The 20,924-nt window shown below is 43.0% G+C and overlaps 1 protein-coding gene across 4 annotated transcripts in view; it reads left to right on the forward strand.

The window, feature by feature from the left end:
• FBXL7 (F-box and leucine rich repeat protein 7) overlaps positions 1-19,056 on the forward strand; it is a 187,937-nt gene extending 168,881 nt beyond the window's left edge. For all 4 annotated transcript variants that reach the window (XM_035318059.1, XM_035318061.1, XM_035318060.1 and 1 more), the window contains 2 exons: positions 8,787-9,398; positions 15,970-19,056. In XM_035318059.1, coding sequence (XP_035173950.1) covers positions 8,787-9,398; positions 15,970-16,706 — 1,349 coding nt within the window. In that variant the 3' untranslated portion in view covers positions 16,707-19,056. The remainder of the gene's footprint in view (positions 1-8,786; positions 9,399-15,969) is intronic.
• The last annotated feature ends 1,868 nt before the right edge of the window (positions 19,057-20,924 follow it).

A 20,924-nucleotide genomic window follows, 5' to 3' on the forward strand; every position in this document is an offset into this window, starting at 1 on the left:
GTTTGTATATTATTTTCCACTTAGAGCAATGCACATCTTACAGAACTAAATTTCAAGTTCTGCAGGTCTGCTTAGTTTTAATCCATGTGAGCAACTTGAAGTTTTTTGAAAATCTTTCTCACCCATAAATTAACATACAGCAACTTGGCTTGAAGTTGCTCTGTAAAAATGGAAACTGATAAATCCTTTATTCTAAATGTTCCCATTTTTGAGAAGTGAAGTATTAGAACAGCTACAACTGCCTGGAACAGCTGACTGGATTTCTGCATTTTGAAGTTGGGAGTCACGAGGCATTAGTTCAAGTTTTCCATGTAAATTGCAAAGGTCTGTTTGTATCAACAGGAACTTAATGTCAGCATATTGTTCAAAAGCAGAGTAGGATCTGTTTACCCTGGCTCAGTGTCACTCCAAGTGATTGGCTCTGGCCACATCTTTGTAGTTTGGGAGCCAGTATTGAATAATACTATATTCATGTAAAGCAGGTTTGAAATGAAAAGTGAAGATCAATACATAACACAGTGGAACACAGAAATGTAAATGTTGCCTGGTCAGGCAATCAGATAAATGTTTTACCTTACAAAATCTTGACCTTGGAGTTGTTCAAACATCTCAGACTAACTCAAAGGAAAGACAGAGCATGGTTGCAAACCTGTTTCATTGAACCAGGCTGTCCCCTGGATGATTTGGGAAGGTGTTTTGTATTCACCAGGCTGGAGTTGTAGGTTAAGTATGCCTGCCTAAAGACTTGTCAGGTGGAGAGAGAGAGGATGGTAGGCTTTTCAGTGTGACTGTGAAGTTAAGCAAACTTGCCATCTTTTTGCTGCCTAATTTTATCCTAAACCTTTGTAGCCTGGGATTTTGTAAATGCCTATTTCCGCTTTAATCACAGTTGTATTTTGCATATCTAAAAGCAATGCATTTAACAGCAAAGAACTGGATCTCTGTTGATGTGTTAATCCTGAAAATGGGGAACAATGAAACATGACATGTCCAGTCCATTGATAATACAGTACTGAGAACCTAGCAGGAAACAGGATGCGTCTCCTCCAAGTGGTGTGGGTTATGTTGGGAAGTGGTAACTCTGGGTCGGGAGGAGATGGATGGTGGGTACTTCTTTGCTGGCCAGTGGGCTCACCTGTGTTTTGCAGGTCAGACACTCAATTTTGAAACAACTCTCCTCTTAGTCCTTGCTTACCATCTTTAGTTACCACCACAGGTGTATGAACACAGTTACTTTCGGGTGAAACTAAGGCAAAAAATATGCTCCTCAGAACACCTGAAATACCAGAGACAACACCTACTTAGCAGTCAGGTTTGGGGATGAAATCAGATGTCTGAAAACTAGCATCCACTTCTCAGGCCCATGGCTGTCAGGTTCTCAGCAGTTACAGTTTTGTTCCGTAAATCTCCTCTTCTTCGGATGCACTGCTTGCTAATGTAGATACAAACTGACTGTGCTGGAGGAGTGTCCTGGCATACAGCAAGGAGTCGGGAAAGTATCTGACCTTAAGGGGTTTAAGACGAGCTTGTTCTTAAGCATGTATGGAATTCATTTTGGGGTTAGATATTTACTGACCGTGGAAAAAACATACCATCCCATCTATCACTGTGCTATTTCCCAGAAATGACACACTGACAAACCCTTTTGTGAGAACTGATGTGCTAGTATCATTGGTGGCACCAAAGGCAAAATTAAGATACTCTGACTTGAGAAATTAAAATGATGAATTAATACAATGAAAATTAATATGATGAAAGATTACTTTTTCATTTTTTTTTTCCTCTCAATCTTCATATTTTTTGGCTCTGTTCAAAACCATGGGGATAAATTTAATTGTTGCCAAGTGGCAAGGGACAAAGTCAATAGGTGGCAAATTAGTTACAGCTTTCAACAAATACATTGTAAGGAAGAATTATTTGCTGAATAAAACTGTAATGATTATTTCACTTGCAGTGCTGTTTGACTTTAAGTATCTAGTGTGAATATGCCAGGAATGCAAGATCAGGTCTCTAAAGGTATTTAGAGGAGTTTATGGACTAAAGAAAACTGGAGCTCAACATCGACGGAAAGTTACACCAGTACAATCCAAGGTGTAAAATGTCACACAGAAACTACTATGAGGTGGCTTCACATCTAAGTTAACATATTCCTCTTCCAAGTGGCTTTGTAACACTGTCTTTAGTCTTGTACAATAGGTACAAATTCTTACTACATTCTGGGGGAGGTTTTTAAAAACTAGAAAGGGTTATTTTAAGTTCCATGGAACCATTCCTTCCAGGAGCATGTGGATGCAATTACTTCATGAGCTCCAATGCTGCTTGTTTTTACACTGAAAAATTGAGCTTTGTCACAGGTCTTTGCTCTCGAAAAGAGAGTTGCATGACCTACGAGTTCTCACAGGATAAGAAGTAAGTTTTCAACTTTGCTGAAGTTTTTTTGCTCCCTTCATCTTACTTACGTTTTCAGGCTGATTTTCTGTGTTAGTGAGGATAAATAGCCTGATGAGAGGGAAACAGGAGATATAACCTGTCTCAGGGTTATTTAGACTTTTGCATGTCTGTGCTGGAAATGAGCCAGGAAACAATGCCGACTAAGTGAAATCATCATAAGATGGCCACCAAAGGGGAATTGCATATTGCATAGGTATCGCTGCATATTTGTTGATTGTGATGGTGTTTCAAAGAGAGCCCTGTAGGGACCTGCCCTGCCATACCTTACAGTTTTCTCTAATAATTTGCTCGGTTTTCTATCCCTCTCCAGAAGCCATCTGTATGAATTAAATTGACACACAAAACTGGAGGGACGGGTTAAAATTTATGACACTGAACATGTAGTATATTTGGAAAACTGAAAATGAGCACAATTTGAGATGGTTGCTGTAGACTTAAAATGCTCTTGAAAATACTAAAGATTAAGGGAAGAGAAAAAGTACCACTCTCAAAAGAGACAGGTGTGGGGAAGATGAACAGAGTATATAGAAGAAAGTAACTGGCCAGGCAGCTATATGACACGTGGGAATCTGGGCAATGCATTGAATCACAAACTGAATGCATCATCCTTCTGAGACTGTTAAAATCTGGAAGGTTGACAATGTGATTTCCAAGAAATATAGGAGGGAAGGACTCTGCTGTAGCCACCACTGAGGTTGACTTGGAGTGCTGTGGTCAGTTCGGAGCACTGGGCTTTAGGAGATGGACACACAGGCTGGAAAAGTCTAAAGGAGAAACAAGGAGACACTGCGAATGGTAGTGATGTGACTGGGAGGAAAGGACTGAAGTCTGAGCAAGTACCCGCCAGAAACCCTTGCTGAATGAGTGGAGATCTCTCCTTGTTCTCAAGCACTAGGAGAAGGGAAGAAACAGCTTCTTGTATGAGTTGGGTAATAGGAAAAACTTAGAAACTTGATAAGGTGACAACACTGGAACAGGCACCTCAATGAGTTGAGTTATAGCTTTCCCTGGAAATTAAGAACAGGGCAGACATGTACATCAGAGACAGTTTAAGTGTTCTTGGAGAGAGACCTTAAGAGAGCTAATCCAGCCCTGCTTCTCGCTCTGTACATTTTCAGTCATAAAAAGTTGCAAAATCACATTGGTATCTCTGCTGAGCAACCCTTGCTAGCGGGCTTGACTGCTGCAGCATTGCGCGAGGTCATGCAGTGAGTTTTGTCCCAGCTGCCTCTTCACTATCATGGGCTCTCCGAGCCCTCCTGGCCTCTGGTGCTGGGACGACGTGAGGTCAGTGGTGCCTCAGCCTGAGAGAAATGCATGAGGACATTTTGGATGTGGAAGACACTCTTTTGTAGGTGCCTGTTTTTCTGGGACTTTGCTATGTCCAGGGCCCTGGAGCACAAACGCCCCTGTTGCATCGTGCTGTGTTAGCTGCATGCTTTGATTTCATCCTCAAAGTGCACACCGACGTGTTTGGCATCAGTCTGTCACATTCAGGAGTCTCCTGTTGAACCAGCTCATAGTGTTCCTGCTGCAGGTCGCTTCTGTTCCCGTTTCTACAGCTTCAACAGCCACGATAGGCTCCCACTCTCCACACACTCAGTAAAACAAGCACTTTTGGCATGGGCAAGGGTGATGGTATCATAGTAAAAACGTGAAGTCTATACCAACGTTGCACTTAGTAAAATAGCTAATATTTATGCACAGTTTTTATTGGTGAAGAGAATATGTGTTGTGTCTGTACTATGCTTAAATGTTTTTTTTGCACACATTATTTTGCATCTAATGATGTGATAAAAATGCCAATTTCTTTTCAGTTTTCTCAGCTATACTGACTCTTCAGAGCCTAAACAGAGCCTACTGAAAGTTTCATTTTACTTTAGTAAGGCTGAGGAGCTCAGTATAGAACTCACTTCACAACAGGTGCACACAGCTCCCTAGTGAAAGGTGCAGTTACATGGAGTCACACTGTAGACACAGGCAGTGGTTCAATCTCAAAAAGTTCACGTTGGGATCTGGACATCAGGTGTCCTGTGTTAGTGTCCACTGCTGGTCTAACAAAAGCACAACATTGTTTTCTTTCTCTGGTTCTGAAACCAAAGACTGTGTGTTGCTGTCAAGGCCAGAATGCACAAAGACGTAATCTTGGTTTGACTCATATACAGGTAAGGCTCCTTTTCCCCAGATGTACATACACATTGGGAAACCCCCAACTGGAAAAAAAAAAAAAGGGAAAAAAAAAAAATAATAAAACTAAAAACCCCCAACTTTGAAATAAACCAGATTCCTAATGGAATAAGAGAACTCCCTCCAGTGCATTTTCTCCCTCTGTGTCAGCTTTTATAGTTCTGTTTTTGGCACGCGTCTTTTGAGATTTCTTTAAAGATTGTTAAGAAATTTTCTCTTACATCAACAAACAGTTTTCAGAGCCTGAACAAAGCCATAATAAAAAGCATCTTGCAGAAAGGCATTGGTAATCAGGGAGGAAAAGGGGTAGAAGAGGTTGCAGGGAGGGAAGCACAGGGCTGCTTTGTACATTTTTTTTAGTTTTGAAGATCACGAAAATGTAAAGCTGCATTTTGGGCTTTAAAACAGTTGTTGTTTTCGGGAAAAGATGTATATAGTATGTGTCTGGAACGACTGTACTGAGAACTGCAATCAGTTTGCAGTTGCAGGATGGTGTTTATTGATGACATACGGTCAATGGGTTGCCCTGTCTTGGCCTGGCTCCGTCTGTTAGCTGGCGCTCAGCAAATGGTGAAGAACAAAATTTGAATGAAAGTCTTAGAAGCTCGGATATGCAGGAAGTCCCTCCCAACAATACTTGAAAAGCCTGGAAAATGTACAATAGACCAAGTGTTTCGCTGAAGTTTTAAATGCTAGCAAAAACTTTCCAAGTTTTTACTGGCAAAAACCTCCTGAACTCACCTGCTATTTTTTCTTTTCCCCTCAGGGGTGTACGATGAGCAGTAAGTGGGAATACCTCTGTAAGGAGTTCAGCTAAGCTACTGGCAAAATTCCTGCCTAGGAGCATACTGTGTTACAGACTCAGCAGACCACTAATGCTCCCTCACCTCTCTTGTTTGAACATAATGACAATGCTATTTCAGGGGAAAAAAAGAAAAAGGGGTGGGGGAGAAGGTGCATGCATACACATGTGTGTGTATCCCTTTGGAAGTCCATGTCCTGAAGGTGAGGGGAACAAATTTCACGTGGAGCACCTTCAGGATTAGAGGTAAAGGAAATACAGGATGCACATCTGGAACAGCTATATTAATGAGAGAATTAGGAGAGCATGAAGCAAGCACGGAGTGTTACCGTAAAACAGAAGGTCACATTTTTTTAGCTCTAGGTCTAAGTTAAAAACCACGTTTTAGTAATGTATTATGCATCCAGAATGTCTAAGGCATTGACTATGCACAGTTAGCAAAGGAGTGAGGAAGGAATGCTATTTTTTGGTCCAAAAGGGATGAAGATTAGCCATATTAGCTTGATGCTTTGATCACAGGGGGGAGCATCATGGAGCATTAAAAGCTTTTTTATACTTAAGTGTAAGCATAGGGAAGAATGTGACCCTGTAGAGATCTTTTAGTGTTTTCAACAATCACAGATTAAAATGTATGTTTTCAAGTTGTGCTGGGAGACTGTCTTACAGGAAGTAATCACATTCTCACAGTAGTAGAAATTGTTTATATCAAACATTAAAAATGAAACTTTTTGATTTTGATTTTTCATCTATTTTGCTGTGTAGAAACAAGTGTTTCTCATGTGGGTTTTTATTGGTTTGTTTCTCCTTTTTGTACTGGTTTAAGAAAAAAACAACAATAACTCAACAATAACAACAACAAAACAATAAAATAAACCCCAAAGCAAATGAAAAAGTAAAAAGGAAGGCAGAGGAATTCACAGTACCAAATATATGTAGCAGTAGGAAGTACATCCAACACTTGAAAAAAAAAATAATGCATGTTCTTTTATATTAGAAGCTTCTTTGTCTTACAATGTGAAGAAAAGAACAAAAAGTAAAGGCTCCAGATCTGCCACATTTTATGCACATGTTTAACTTCAGGCATTGTCATTGGTGGTGTTGTGAGGGAGGTCAAACATATGGTAAGTGCTTGCAAGAATTAATCTAGGGGACTGTTGCCTAAGTGGTCTGTGGAGTCAGTACTTGTCTGCAGGAGCCTGGCTGCTGCTGGTGGTTTTTTTTTCCTCTACAGCTGTAAATCTCATTTTTAAAATACCAAAGTATACTAGGCACTTTCCAAATAACACTCCTCCATGCAATTATTTGCTGTAGCTGCCAGGGGGGTATTAGGAGGTCTCAAAGGGGAGCAGATTGTCTGCAAAACCCACTCTGTGTTAAGATATGGTTCTTGCTCAGAAATTTACAAATCCCTGGGTTAGATACACACAGCCGTAGAATAGACTCAAAAGCCTTGAAGAAAAAATGTTTTTCCTGTCACTAGCTGAAATACTGAGTTTCTGTCTAAGTGAAACAAGACACAGAAAAGGAAGAGGGAAGAAGCTGTGTAGTGTGGGTTGTTTTTTGTTTTTGTTTTTGTTTTTTTCACAGAGTGAGATGATAATTTTGATCTGTCTTTACCTGAACCAGGTGGTCTTGGGCAAACTGATGGACTTTGTGTCTTGGTTTATCCACCTAAGGAGTTGTGCATCTCTCCTTTGCAGACCCACTGTGACAATGCAACCCTTTGTTTGCTGCTGTTGCAGCTAGTGAGGTGAGACCATGCCTGTGCTGGACTAAGTAAAAGCCAAATGGGGAAATTAATGTGTAAAGCACTGATCCAGTTCATCTAAAAATTAGTTTATTTGAAAACTCTGCCTAAACCCAGATTTGTGTAGGTTTGTTGAATGCACTCTTGGGTGTGCCCTGCTTAACCCATTTCTATTTAGCCACAGTTACAAAGCTGTAGAGCTGGTCTTACTGAAGAAGATGGCTTTGCATGCTTCCCTGAAATGTTTGAACACTGAAGAGATGGCAGAAGATGCAGCATTGAGGAAATCTTGATGCTGTGAAACCACTGTTCTTACTCCATTCTTGGTACCTGTTATTCTGCTGGGAGCTGCATTTTGGTCCCTGTGTTCATCTGGGCAGTGCTTTTCTTTGTAAAGCATTTCTGTTGTGATCAGTATGGAGAGGGCAGAGAAGGAATGAGTGAGCTGTGCCAGCATCCATCCATCTCACACGGTGGTTGCATTTTGTGTAGCATCCTGCTGAAATGTCCTAGGGTCTCGAAACGTATCACCCACGGCACTTATTTGACAGTCAGAAATACCTCCTAGTTCTCTTTGGTCTGTGACTTTCTGTCGCACTGCATAGCTGAAGAGCTGGGAGCAGAAGTGGAAATGACTCTTAGGCAGCAATGTCAGCAGAAAGGAAAAACTGTTGAAATAAACTTTCATCAAAGGCAAGCTTTCTTAGCAGCAGATGCCCTTTATTTCTGTGCCTGCAAGATGGTAAGGAAATAGCAAATAGTTTTGTGTGTTTTTTGGGTTGACGGCTTTCAACCTGGCAGTAGCACTAGGAAAAAGATGGTGTAAACATTGTGCAGCGGTTCTGTAACAAATTTCCAGGCATGCTGTTTCCTTGCCACTTAATTTTCAGGGCTTGCTTTTTGAAATCCAATGGGAGTTCCTTTATCCCGTTGTGCCTTTGTGCCCATGCAAGAAGCAGCACAGCCAAACCCCTCAAGAGCCAGTTGCCAGGCTCACGGTTGAACTGCTGAGCCCCCGTTTGCGTGCAGGAGAAATGAGCTTCTTTAACGACACAACGAAGATGCTTGCATGTGGTTGTGCTTTTCCCATCTGCCCAGGTGTGCTGAGCAAAGCAGCGTTTGCCTTCTGCCCTTTTCTCTGGCTTGTCCCTGGATGCCTGGAAGAGCAGAGAGACAAAGGACCGCAGTGTTCCCCCCTGGGCAGCTCCCAGGTGCTGCTGAGGTTATTGCAGTTACTCCCCACCGAACAAGCCTCTGATTCAAATGTTCTCGTTTCCTGTGATGTTTAGTTGAGGGTGTAAAGATGTAAAATCCCTGGCGTTGTTCTGTCTTATCCTCTTCGCTGCAGGGCTCTGACCCACAGCCCGCCCTTTGTTAGTGCAGCTTGTCACTGCCATGTGGCAGCACCAGGGTGGATGGGACAGTGTTTTCAGAGCGTGCTTGGAGATAGCTCTGGGAGCGTGTGTTCCCACTCTACCTGCTAAAAATGGCTGCTTCACCCCCCTGCAAAAACCCCGCAGCCCATCTCTGAGCAACGAGCTGGTGGGATAGGCCCGGCAGCCACCCACCACTTACTGATCCCTGTGTTTTGTCTTCCAGACTCCGACCTGAGCATGCGGACGCTCAGCACGCCCAGTCCAGCATTGATATTTCCACCGAATACCCAGGGTTTCCAGAATGGCCGAGGCTCATCTACTTCGTCATCCTCAGTCACTGGGGAGACTGTTGCCATGGTCCACTCGCCACCTCCCACCCGCCTCACTCATCCCCTCATCCGGCTGGCGTCCAAGCACCAGAAGGAACAGGCCAACGTAGACCGGCTGCCCGATCACTCCATGATCCAGATCTTCTCCTTCCTGCCCACCAACCAGCTGTGCCGCTGTGCCCGCGTGTGCCGCCGCTGGTATAATCTCGCCTGGGACCCACGGCTCTGGAGGACTATACGCCTGACCGGCGAGACAATCAACGTAGACAGGGCTCTTAAAGTGCTGACCCGGAGGCTTTGTCAGGATACACCCAACGTATGTCTCATGTTGGAGACGGTAATTGTTAGTGGCTGCAGGCGGCTCACAGACAGAGGACTCTACACCATTGCCCAGTGCTGCCCAGAACTGAGGAGGCTGGAGGTGTCCGGCTGTTACAACATCTCCAACGAGGCGGTCTTCGATGTCGTGTCACTGTGTCCGAACCTGGAACACCTGGATGTGTCAGGTAACAGGAAATATTTAAATACAGACATCAAAACGCCTCCTCCTAGTCAACCCCCTGCTCCCCAACACAGCACACTTTCCCTTTCTGCACTGTTTTTCGAGGTAGGAGTGCTCATCTCCTACCACCGTGCTGGTGTGCCAGGCACCGCATCAAGTTCCAGTGCCCCAGATGCCAGTAGCACCAGTGGAGTGGACTGGCCCCCTCTGATGGAGACCAGCTGACAGAGATGACCCCTTCAAACAGCAGGAGTACTCCTTATAGGTGTTTGCATACAGCAGCCTTATGGGGGTCCATGTTGCAGTCTGTAGTATGTGGCATGGTAAAGGCTAGCTATTGGAGCAAGAGCAAAAGTTTTAAAATCTTTTGTATATATATATATATATATATATATACACATATAGATGTAATTTGTCTGTAGATTATATCATCTCTACATATGTATATCATCTGTATGTATGATGTGTATATCTAATCTGGTGAGTGACTTGAGCAGGAGCTCCGAATCAGTCCTAGGCTTTTGTCTAGGTAAAAATATCAAATGTCATCCCTAGCTAGACCCTTCAGGGTCCTCTTGCTTCCATTCCTATTTTAACCAGATGTAGCTAGCTGTGACTTTTTTTTTTTTAATAGTGTATACACTTGCTTAGTGACTTTCTCCTTTTTCTTTCACCACAGTTTCAATATATCACTGCAGCTGTTTAGATCAGCTGAAATGTTTTAGACAATTTTTCCCAGATGTGTCTGTGGATAGAAGAAGATTTTTTTTTTTCCCAAGGTCAGCCACATCCTTTTTCCTCTCTGTCAATACACAGACATTCAATTTAAAGGATGCACCAAAGCAGAGCACCAGAGTAAATCTAATGTTCGCTACTTATTTTGTGATATCACCTTGTTATCAGTCTAATAATAGTCTGTTTGTAATAATCAGCTAGACCAGATTTGCCATTGCAGAGGTATTGATGACTACACAACAAAGCAGGGCAAAGCAGGGATAGGAAGCAATGCTGTTGAGTCATTTGTGCCCAGATATGCTGATTTTTCCAAGACTGCCCAGCTGGTGCACACTGATTTACTTATGGGTTGTTGGTTTCCTTCCCTCCCTCCCTCCCTCCCTCCCTCCCTTTCTCCCTCCCTCCTTCCTTCCTTCTTTCCTTCCTTCTCTCTCCCCTCCTCCCCTCCTCCCTTTCTTCCTTTTTTATTAACTGAATTGTCCAATTCTTTCACCTAGTGTTTCCTAGGATGGCAGAATGTCACGGATAGCAATAAAACAAACAGCAACAAATCAGAATTACTCACTTTTTTGTTAACACTATCCGCAGTTGACAGGTGATTAGGAATTCTGTCCCAGGGAATCTATTCACAGTGACATTACTTATTGTCAGTCCATACAGACATCAGCTGCGGGTCGCTACAACATATTCAGTTTAAAGTGTGTCCAATATCAGGAGTAAATGCCTCTATGATTTAGACCTGGAGCTACATATCACTTAGAAGACTGGCTGTATCCTGTGCACATTTATGCTTTTCTTACTTTCATCTTCTCGGGTGGTATGGAGAATTGACTAGCTCAAAATATTCTGGGCCTGGAGATGCAGGAAACATAGACTTGCTGAGCTGAGGGTGAACTGCTTCGGCACACCGGTGTGTTAGCTGACACAGCGTGGACTCAGAGCCTTTCCATGGGAGTGGCTGAAACTGTTGAGGTCCACAGCTTCTACTGCAAGGTTATTTTTGCAAAAACAGGGGAAAAGAAAAGATGAGCCCAAGTCTCAAATATGCTCTGTTTGGAGGTTTGTCTGTGTGGTTCCCCCAAGCCTGTTACTTTCAGACCTCGAAGACGGTGACTGTCCCTCAGGGATAGCTGGTTTAGCCCAAAGGGGGGGGGGGGGCGGGAAGCCAGGGAAGGGGACATGGGGGTGGTGTAAAACACCTGTCTTCCTCAAGTTTTGTCTCAGAGTGGAATAGGAAAGTAATTTTAATCTCACATTTTTCTTGAACAAGCTCCTTCCTTTTTGGAACAAACGGGAGAGAAATCCTGGTTTTGAACAGTCTCAGAGGTCAGGGTGCTTGGGGTCAGACACAGCTTTTGCAGCATGTGCCTGCATGTGAATTGGGGAGAGTGAATCTCTGTGGTCTTGTTTTGAGCCTGCATTTTTTGTTCAGGATGCGGGTAATTTTTGAGAATGTTTTGGAAGCAGGATTCCATTTTCCACTCCTTCTGTCCGGCTGAAATAAAATATATAAAGATGTTTTTTTTTTTACTTCTTCTGGAACATGTTGCCCAGGGGAACTGTGGATATCCCATCCCTGGAAGTGTTCAAGGCCAGGCTGGATGGGGCTACGGGCAACCTGGTCTAGTGGGGGGTGTCCCTGCCTATGGCAGGGGGTTGGAACTGTGTGATCTCTAAAGCCTCTTCTAACCCAAACCATTCTGTGATTATTTTCTGTGGGACATTCTTTTTTTAAGGGGTGTTGTGCACTTTGTCAGGATATTGCAGTGATGATCCAAGAGTAACGTTTTTCTTCACATGCTTCACACACAATGCTGTAACTTGGTGGCAGAGGGAGGGGAAATGAACCCTTCTAATCAAACTGAACACTGTCTGATGGGGTTAGGAGTGACCTCCGTTGTAGCAAAGCCCACAGTGGTGAATACACCACGGCAGTGTACGCAGATGAAGGGTGAGTCTGACCTATCTTCATAGAACGTGTGCCAATGATTGCATTACCTTCACAAGACTTGGCTCCTATGGAGACTGATCTGTGTATAATGCCGACCTCTCCATTTAAAAAAAATATGTTATCCACAAGAACTTGTTTAATCCTTTCAATTATGCCCCATTTTTTTCTTCCTTGCTGGAAGGGCAGAATACCCCCTCTGTCAGCACATTGATCTTTAGTGAGGAACTCCTCTTGGAGTCTCACCAAAAAGGCACCTCTGCTCAATAACAAATTGCAGAATTGACAGGGAAAAGGCATCTTACAGCACCTGGAAAAGCCAGGTCCAGCAGATATTCTGTGAAGAGGGGAACAAATTTGAGGAAGAAAAAAAAGTGTAATTGGTTTAGTGAACATCAAGGACCAAAGCAAGAGAAAGCCTTGCCTGAGCATATAGTGATGCTGTTGGGCAGATTTAAAGTGCTTCTTAAAGCCTCACCTTGTCAGTCTCTGGGGATGTTTCCTATAAAGTGAATTTTCTTGCTCTCATTCTTTTCTCTTCTCTCCATTTTGTCAAAGAGAAGAGGTGATCCCTGAGCTTACAAACAAATTGGGAAAAGCAATCCATGCATCTGTGGTTGTAAGTCGTCATACAACCACAGGGTTGTAAGATCAGGGCCGCAGATTTTACCAGTCTGCACTGTGGTGTGAAGGCAATTGCTGAAAACACTTACCCTCCTTGCTGGGCCCTGCCTCAGACTGTGTCAGCGCTGCCACTTGGGTGCTGAGTGTTAAATAGAAGATAGGACAGGGAAGGCCAGAAAAAAAACTGGGGAGGGGAAAAGAAAAAAAAAAAAAAAAAAAGAGAAGAAAAAGGAAAAAAAAAAAAAAAAAGCAACACTTGAAAAAGAAGGAAAAACACTTGTTTTCATACCTGAGTGTCTTATGAAAAGAATTCCAACAAGGCTTCAAACAGCAATTTTGACTGCTGTACAGACAGATTCTCCCTGGACTTGTTTGAAATGGGGTTGCGCTCTAGGACCTTGCATAAATTTGAGGCTAAAATGAGATCTCATGTGAAAAGATTGCTTCTGTAATCAAGTCCAGGGAGTAATTAGGACTAGGCTTTCATCTTAATGTTCAAGTAAATCTCAGCACTGAAGTGGTTTGCTGATCTGGTTTCACACTGAGCAAGAAAAATTAGGTACTTGTGCTGGGGTATAATGCCGTCCTTGCAGCTAGTTGGTTAAAACCCAGTTTACATCTAGTTGAATCCCTCTCCTCCTTGGATGGTTACTTGGCAGCAATAACGTACCAAAACCTTTAATGTCAGAACCAGACGTTCGTATTAATTTTCAGAGCTCTCCACAATGCAAGTTCTGTCACTCTCAGCAGCCACTTTGTGGGCAAGTCGGAGATATCTCTAGAAGCTGGTTGAGCTTGACTGCAAGTTATTATCTAACATGCCTGCCAACAATTTTTTAATCTGTTTGGAAGTTTCATCTCCCATTTAAAAATCAGTTATACTTCCTTTATGGAAAATCCTGCTGCAAGAGCTTTGTTTTTACATTTTTTATTATTTAGGACAGAAAAATTGTTACAGACCCAGAAACCTGTCATTTTGGCTAAAAATCAGCCAGTTGTATATCGACATGGACTCTTTTTCTGGTGGAACCATTTTGAATACCCTTCCCCTGAAATATTTTACATTGTGGCCAAAGTAACTAGACAAGACGATGCTGAGCTTATCAAAACAGTGATCACACTCTTCTGTACTGTGACTCCAACCCTGCTGAGAGACTTCTGACCTATTCACTTTTTAATTGTCGTCATTACAGCGCTCCCCTTTCTTGGATCCACAGCAGAAAGAATGTTCTCCTCTGCCTCATCAACCCTTCATTCTCACTTAACCACATTGTAAAACTGAATTCTGGTCAGCATGTGAAATATCCGGACTGATTCCTTAATCCAACAGCCTCTCTCTGCTAGCACAATAGCAACAGCTATATCAGATCCAACAGATTTATGCCTAGGTGCCAGTTTTTTCTGTGAAAACCCAACTCAAGGATGAGGACTCGAGTTGTGCATTTTGCTTCACCTACTCCAAAGAGCATGGTAGGGGTGAAATTTTAAACCATTAATACTGAATTGTACTGCTTCCCTTTAGTAAAAACACTTTGTATTTTTGAGAGTGTATATAGTATTTATTTGAAGGCAAACGTATTTCCAAAAATTGCACCATAGCATAGATGGATCTACAACCGAGTCTGGAGAGGAATTTGCTGCATTCAGTTTTAAGAAGACATTGTCCTGTGAACAAAGTGCTTTCCCTCAAGGTCCCAGAGCTTCTGCATGACCTGTGGACAATTTGCCAGTTTCATTTTGTGAGGCCTAAGTTAAACTTAAATCTGTTCAAATAAATTTGAAGATTTGAAGTCTAAATTAAAACTCCAGCTGCAAATTCAAGTGGTGAATGTAGAAATCTAATTCGTAGGTTGTAAGCTATCCATATCTCATGCTTCTTAGGGCATTTGTGTGGGCCTTCTGGATTATCTGAAGGATTTTCCTTTTTTTTTTTTTTTTTTTTTTTTTTTTTTGTGAAGCATATTCAAACATTCCAGTAAGCCTCTGAATAAGAGGCTGTTATATCAAGTGGTATGGGTTTGGGTCATCCAAGTTTTTGAGGTGGACTTTATACAAAGATTGGCGTGCTCTTTTTTTTCCAGACTACAGGATTTGTGCAGCGTTTATGATCCATACAGGTCAAAGGTTGTCATCCTAACCTTTCTGGCTTTTCATGGCTCGGTTCATTGCTGTTGGGGCCAGTGTTTTAGCAACACAGAAAATTTCCTTCTATGCCTACCTGAGGGCACCTCTTTAGGCGTAAGCTGCAGAATTTTCCTGGGTAGGCATTTATGGCTGAAACTGTTGGGCCTTGATCACTCTTAGGTCAGCCTTCCCACTTCATCCTCGCAGCTGTTTCTAGCCATGCTAATGCAATGTACCCAGCTGAACCGGACACAGATAAGAATTTCCCTTCAGGAGCCCTGAGACTACAGTTTGCAACGGAGCAGAAACCGCACTTGCCAAAAAAGCTTTCATTCACCACCATGCACAGAGTGGAGATCAAAAATGTAGGAAGTCTGTGACTGTGGTTTTCTCTTTAATCTAGCTTTTTCTCTTTGCTTGCAAGGTCTGGTGTTTCTCCTCTAGTCTAGTTACAGCCATTCATGGCCAGACTTTCTCACTTGAAATAGTCCTTTTCTGTGTCTGTCCTTGTCCTCCCATGCCCTTACAAGTCTGTAGGCTCCTGCTGATTCTCCCCATTCTCCTTAGGTTACCCAAATCTCCACCCTTCTGCAAACACATCGTCTTGCCATGGTTTTGCATCATTCCCACATTGCAGGCTTGGGGCTGGATTCACATCTGCTCCCCAAATGCTTTTTGGAGGGTGGGTGGGGTTTTCCTTCTCTTTTATAATGGGGTTTGATGGTGAAAGAGCCTCTGATGTTGGTTTACAAACTCAGCCAGTCAGCAATGAGACTGCCTTGGATCAAAAAACTGCATGGTTGTCATGTAATGCCATTTTCTCAAATTGTCACAGAGTTTCTGTTGCAGTAATAGACCGTAGAGTGTCCCTAGGTAAACCTAGGGCCATTATTTTATATTTGGGATGTGGACAAAATTGGTCTGTGGCTTTGCTGGTGTTCAAAATCCCAAAGCAAACTCACTCCGATGGATTTTATTATTTCCCCTGGTGCACATCACAGCAAACCCAGACTAGTCAGTCAGGACGTATCTGCTCTCGCAACGTGAAGCTATCTTCAGCACATAATGTCATGGCCACCTTTCTGGTCTTACTGTCCGAGTCGTTTTCACTGCTTGCTTAAATTGACTGTGTTTTTCCCCTTAGGCTGCTCCAAGGTAACATGCATCAGTTTGACTCGCGAAGCCTCCATCAAGCTGTCTCCCTTGCACGGGAAGCAGATCTCCATCCGCTACTTGGACATGACAGACTGCTTTGTCCTGGAGGACGAAGGCCTGCACACCATCGCCGCGCACTGCACTCAGCTGACCCACCTGTACCTGCGCCGCTGTGTCCGCATCACCGACGAGGGTCTCCGCTACCTGATGATTTACTGCACGTCCATTAAGGAACTGAGCGTGAGCGACTGCCGCTTTGTCAGTGACTTCGGCATGCGGGAGATTGCCAAACTGGAGTCGCGCCTGCGATACCTTAGCATCGCTCACTGTGGCCGGATCACCGACGTGGGCATCCGTTACATAGCCAAATACTGCAGCAAGCTGCGCTACCTCAACGCGCGGGGCTGCGAGGGCATCACGGACCACGGTGTGGAGTACCTCGCCAAAAATTGCACAAAACTCAAATCGCTAGATATTGGCAAGTGCCCTCTGGTCTCAGACACCGGCCTGGAGTTTCTAGCCCTCAACTGCTTCAACCTGAAGCGCCTGAGCCTGAAATCATGTGAGAGCATCACTGGGCAAGGCCTACAGATTGTAGCCGCCAACTGTTTTGACCTGCAGATGTTGAATGTGCAGGACTGCGATGTTTCTGTGGATGCTCTGCGATTTGTAAAACGACATTGCAAGCGCTGTATTATAGAGCACACCAACCCTGCCTTCTTCTGAAAGGATATCACACACCCGTTGTTGCAATGCAGTATTAAAAACACTGATGTATAAACACATGCTCCCATATTCAGTAATGCTGTTTTTTCTATAGCCCACGGGAGTCAGCTTTTCTTGTATGTTGTTGGTGGGGGGGGGTTCTAGAGGACTATTTTGTTTGCTTTTTGTATGATCACTTTTTAAGGTGCGGTGGGTCTCCGTCGAGAGGCTGCCTTAAATGCAAAAGCAGTGAGTGCTCAGCATCCCTATTGGGGTGCCATTTCTATAACAGCCGCAATCTTGTCCCAGGCTAAAGCAGCTACCTCCAAAGGAAATAGCACGTAATCCTCCTTTGGAAAGGCTACCAAGCTGTGTCAAATACATCTGAATTCCAGCTGTGCTCTTGAAGCTGACTATGCAATATGTGTCTGTATTCCCCAACTTCTTCCAACATGGCTGATAAAGCATCCCCTTATCTCCAAGTAGTTTTTCCTTGGTAGCCAATCATTGTAATCCCTCAGGAAATACTGGGTGATGTTCTTAAATACACTTCACAGAGGCAGAATAAGACCTGATGGTCACTGCCAAGCACTCTGCAGAGTGAACCTGGAGACTGTGCCCAGGCATGGTTTCTCCTGGAAAGCTGACTTCCAGGTCACTCGTGCATCATCACTACTTGCCTTCAACTCTAGATTTGCCTCTCCTGCATGTGCAGTACCACCCTCTGGTAGCAGACAGGGGCTCCAGGGTCTGATAAGCAGTGACTTTTTCACATTAGTGAAGGAAAATAGAGAGATTGATGGCCTGGAAAAGGGAAAAGCCAGCAAATCTACCTGAGAAGCCACTGTAATTCTGCAGCAGGCTGAGGTAGTGCTGTAGTACACCAGGGACCCTGAGGTGCTGTGCAGAGCTTTGCACAAGGCAGTCCCAATCTCTGCACTGTGCTGCTGCCACCAGAAAGTCTGCCTTTATTCCTTCATGGTACCTCTTCAGCAGCCACGGCACCACTGCAGCTGACGTTCCCTGAGCAAACCAGGCACGTGCGTTGAGGTGTGTTCAATACGTGCCTTAGTACACGTGGAAACCTGACCCTTTTCTGTGGCCTTACAGTTTAACAGATAGACGGCTGATCTCGAGACTTCAAAGGCATTAGCCTGACTTTAGATAAAAACCTGGGGGGAGAAGGGCTTAGAATGTTGCTCACATCATAGATTTAAATTTTGTGAATACTCGTCTGTGCATGTTCCCATAAGCTGGACAAATGGCTTCTGTTCAACAAGGCATCACAGTGCCAGCTTTGCCCTGTGACACTGGAAGCCCGCTGTACTCTCATGGTCGCTCTTGCTTGTGCAAGAGCACATGTGGCTAGGAGCTTCCCCCATCTGCTGCCTCCTTCCCCAGAGCATGCGGTCATTTCATGGTTACTTTCTTCACAGTTTTCTGGCAGCCGTTTCTCTGCATTTTCACATGTAATGCTCAGATCTGAAAGCCAGACATGTTAGGGGTGATGATATTTTCAGGCAGGCCCCCTGTGCGTGACTGACAGGTGAATTCATACGTTCAGCTCAAATGCTATAAACGTCTTGGTAGAGAACATAAGAAGGGAAGCACCGTGTCTGGTTTTCATAAGCAGTAGTTCCATCATCTCCAGACAACACTAATAAAATCATTGATATGAAGTGAAAATCCATATGCTCACGAAAAATACATAATTGCTGAGGAAATACTTGTAGCAATGCTCTCTCAGATTACAAAAAAGCAGTGCTTTGGACATGTCCCTGCAGAGGGAACTTGTCCTTCTTGTGCAAAGAGTCCTGTAATGTATCTATGTTCCTCCAATTTTGAGTTTCTTAACTTATGAGATGTCATCACCTCTGAATTATGAATAAGGTTGTCCTAAAGCAAGGAGGGCCAAGGAAAATGAATTTGTCATTGCTACTATTACTGGCCAGTGGCTAGCAGGGGGTGATATCATCCTTTGAGCAGTTAACATCACTTTAGTTTTCCTTTCTGTATTTTTAAAATTAGAGATTCTTCTCCGGCATTACAGCATATTTATCCGAGCCAGCTATACTCTCTGTTTATCCTTTATCTGAAAATGGCCCCCAAAATAGTAAAGGTTAAGCCCATTCCTGTGGATGGTGGGATTTTGAGCCATTTGCACTCATTAAATATAAGGCCTCATTAGTAACACTTAACTTTTTAATAATAATTAAAAAAAAAAAAAAGCTACTTTTCTGGCTAAGCTAAATTCAGTGAATAGTGCTACATGGTTTTAAAGGTTTCTAATGTTTAAATTGGCCTGTACTGTACAAATCTCACTATAAAGCCTTAATTTGCTACCAAGAAATAAAGCAATATATTGGTAACTGATGAGCATGCATCGTCATTTGCACTATTTGATTAACTTCAGGGAAGCAGTCACTGCATCAAGCCTGTCGGAGTTTAAGAAGCATTTGGACTGTGCACTTAGTCACACGGTCTGAATTTTTGGGTTGACCTGTGTGGTGCCAGGAGCTGGACTCAGTGATCCTTGTGGGTCCCTTCCAGCTCGGGATATTCTATGATTCTGTGAACTTCTTGTGAAAATGAAAAGATTAACTACTTGTAAAACTTTGTTTTATTGAAACCAGGCAGGTGAACGAGCACGTCATCAAGTAAGTGGATGACTATTAAAAAAAAAAAAAAAAAAAAAAAAAAAAACTTTTATAGACCTTGCCTATCTGTCTCTTTAAAATTTGATTTTCCTCATGTGGTTCTTCTTGATCCTGAAACATGATCAGTAACGGGAAGTGTAAGTAGAAGAAAAAAACAGCATATAAAAAGCACACGTATAAAATGTTCAGGAGGGCCTCTGCACTGTTCTAAAAGCAAGTTGACATACTTGATGTGAATATTAAAATGGAATGACTGCAAGGGTAGAGCACTTAGTGCAATGTTTCCTGTGAATGTTCTAAAAATCCCACTCTGGGGTGGCACTACTGGAGCATGAATAGAGGTTGTTTTTTTTAAGCCAGACATTTCTAAGTATATAGTCTTACATAGTCTGATTTGCTACTCTGAGATTGCTACTTATTTCAAGAAAAATTGAATTTAACTTGATATGACTTGATACTTAACTTATGACTTAACTTGATATTTACTTGATATGATATGGCTTCCTTGTTTTGACTTTTAACCTTTTTCAATGTCTGCTTGCAAAATGACATGAACAGAAAAGAAACTAAAATAATGCACATGGAGCTGAGTTTGCTGGAAAGGTTGCAACACGTGAGTGATGTGTCTTCGTTCCAGTTTGGGGTTGGCAAAGACTAAATTTCCTAAGCGAAAGCATTGTTGATTCTTGAACTATAAAATTCACGCTCAGGCACTGAGGCTTCTTCTGCTCTGCCATAACATGTAGTGATCTCGTCAAAGCAAGCAACCATGAATCACATCAGTCATTCTGGCATGTTGTTTATGACTCTCAAATAACTTGTGTCGTGTAGAAAGAGGTCTCTTAGAAAAGGCACATCAGAGTCACCATACACTGTGATTACAGCCAGAGCTATGTATCTAGACATTTATTCTTCTCATTCCCTTGGTTTTCATAAAAAGTGGAAGTATGTTTTCCCTGTGGTAATGGATTGAGATTGATGTGAAGTGCAGCACTTTTGTCTTTTTGAATTATGCTCAACCCATGTTTGGCTTTCTACAAAATCTGAAACAGCTTCTGTTGGTTGTCTTGGATTCAAAACCTTGGTCCAGGCTGCAACCTTTCAGTAGTGGTTTCTGAAAACTTGTAGCCTTTGAACTGGAAAACTAAAAAGCTAGTAAAAAAACTAATTTTAGCACTAGGCTTGAAGCAGGTCCAAAGTCTCATTAAAAAGAAATATAGTGACCATTTGGACTGCAGGCTGGCTGCCCCATCACTACCAGTGTTAGTTAAAAGGGGAAAAATCCTATGGCAGCAAGCTCCTCTTCCCCAGAAAAGTAACCCGCCTTTAGGTTTTTGTAGTTTTCTCAGTTTAGCTGTTCAGGCTGAAACTTCCCATGCTGGGCTTTGAAAATGTTAGTTGAAATGGTTCATCTGGTTCTGTAAATAAAGCTAGGAGGAAATGTCTTTTTGCTCATGTTAAACTCTTGGTGACCTTTCAATTGGAGACGGTTCATTGCTCTCCATCTCCTTGACGTCCTTCGGCGTGAAAGTGTGAGCCTTGCCAGGAGGTCAGCTCTGGGACAAGGACGCATCTCACTAAT

This window comes from Oxyura jamaicensis, chromosome 2 (genome assembly GCF_011077185.1).
Source record: "Oxyura jamaicensis isolate SHBP4307 breed ruddy duck chromosome 2, BPBGC_Ojam_1.0, whole genome shotgun sequence".
Taxonomy (NCBI): domain Eukaryota; kingdom Metazoa; phylum Chordata; class Aves; order Anseriformes; family Anatidae; genus Oxyura; species Oxyura jamaicensis.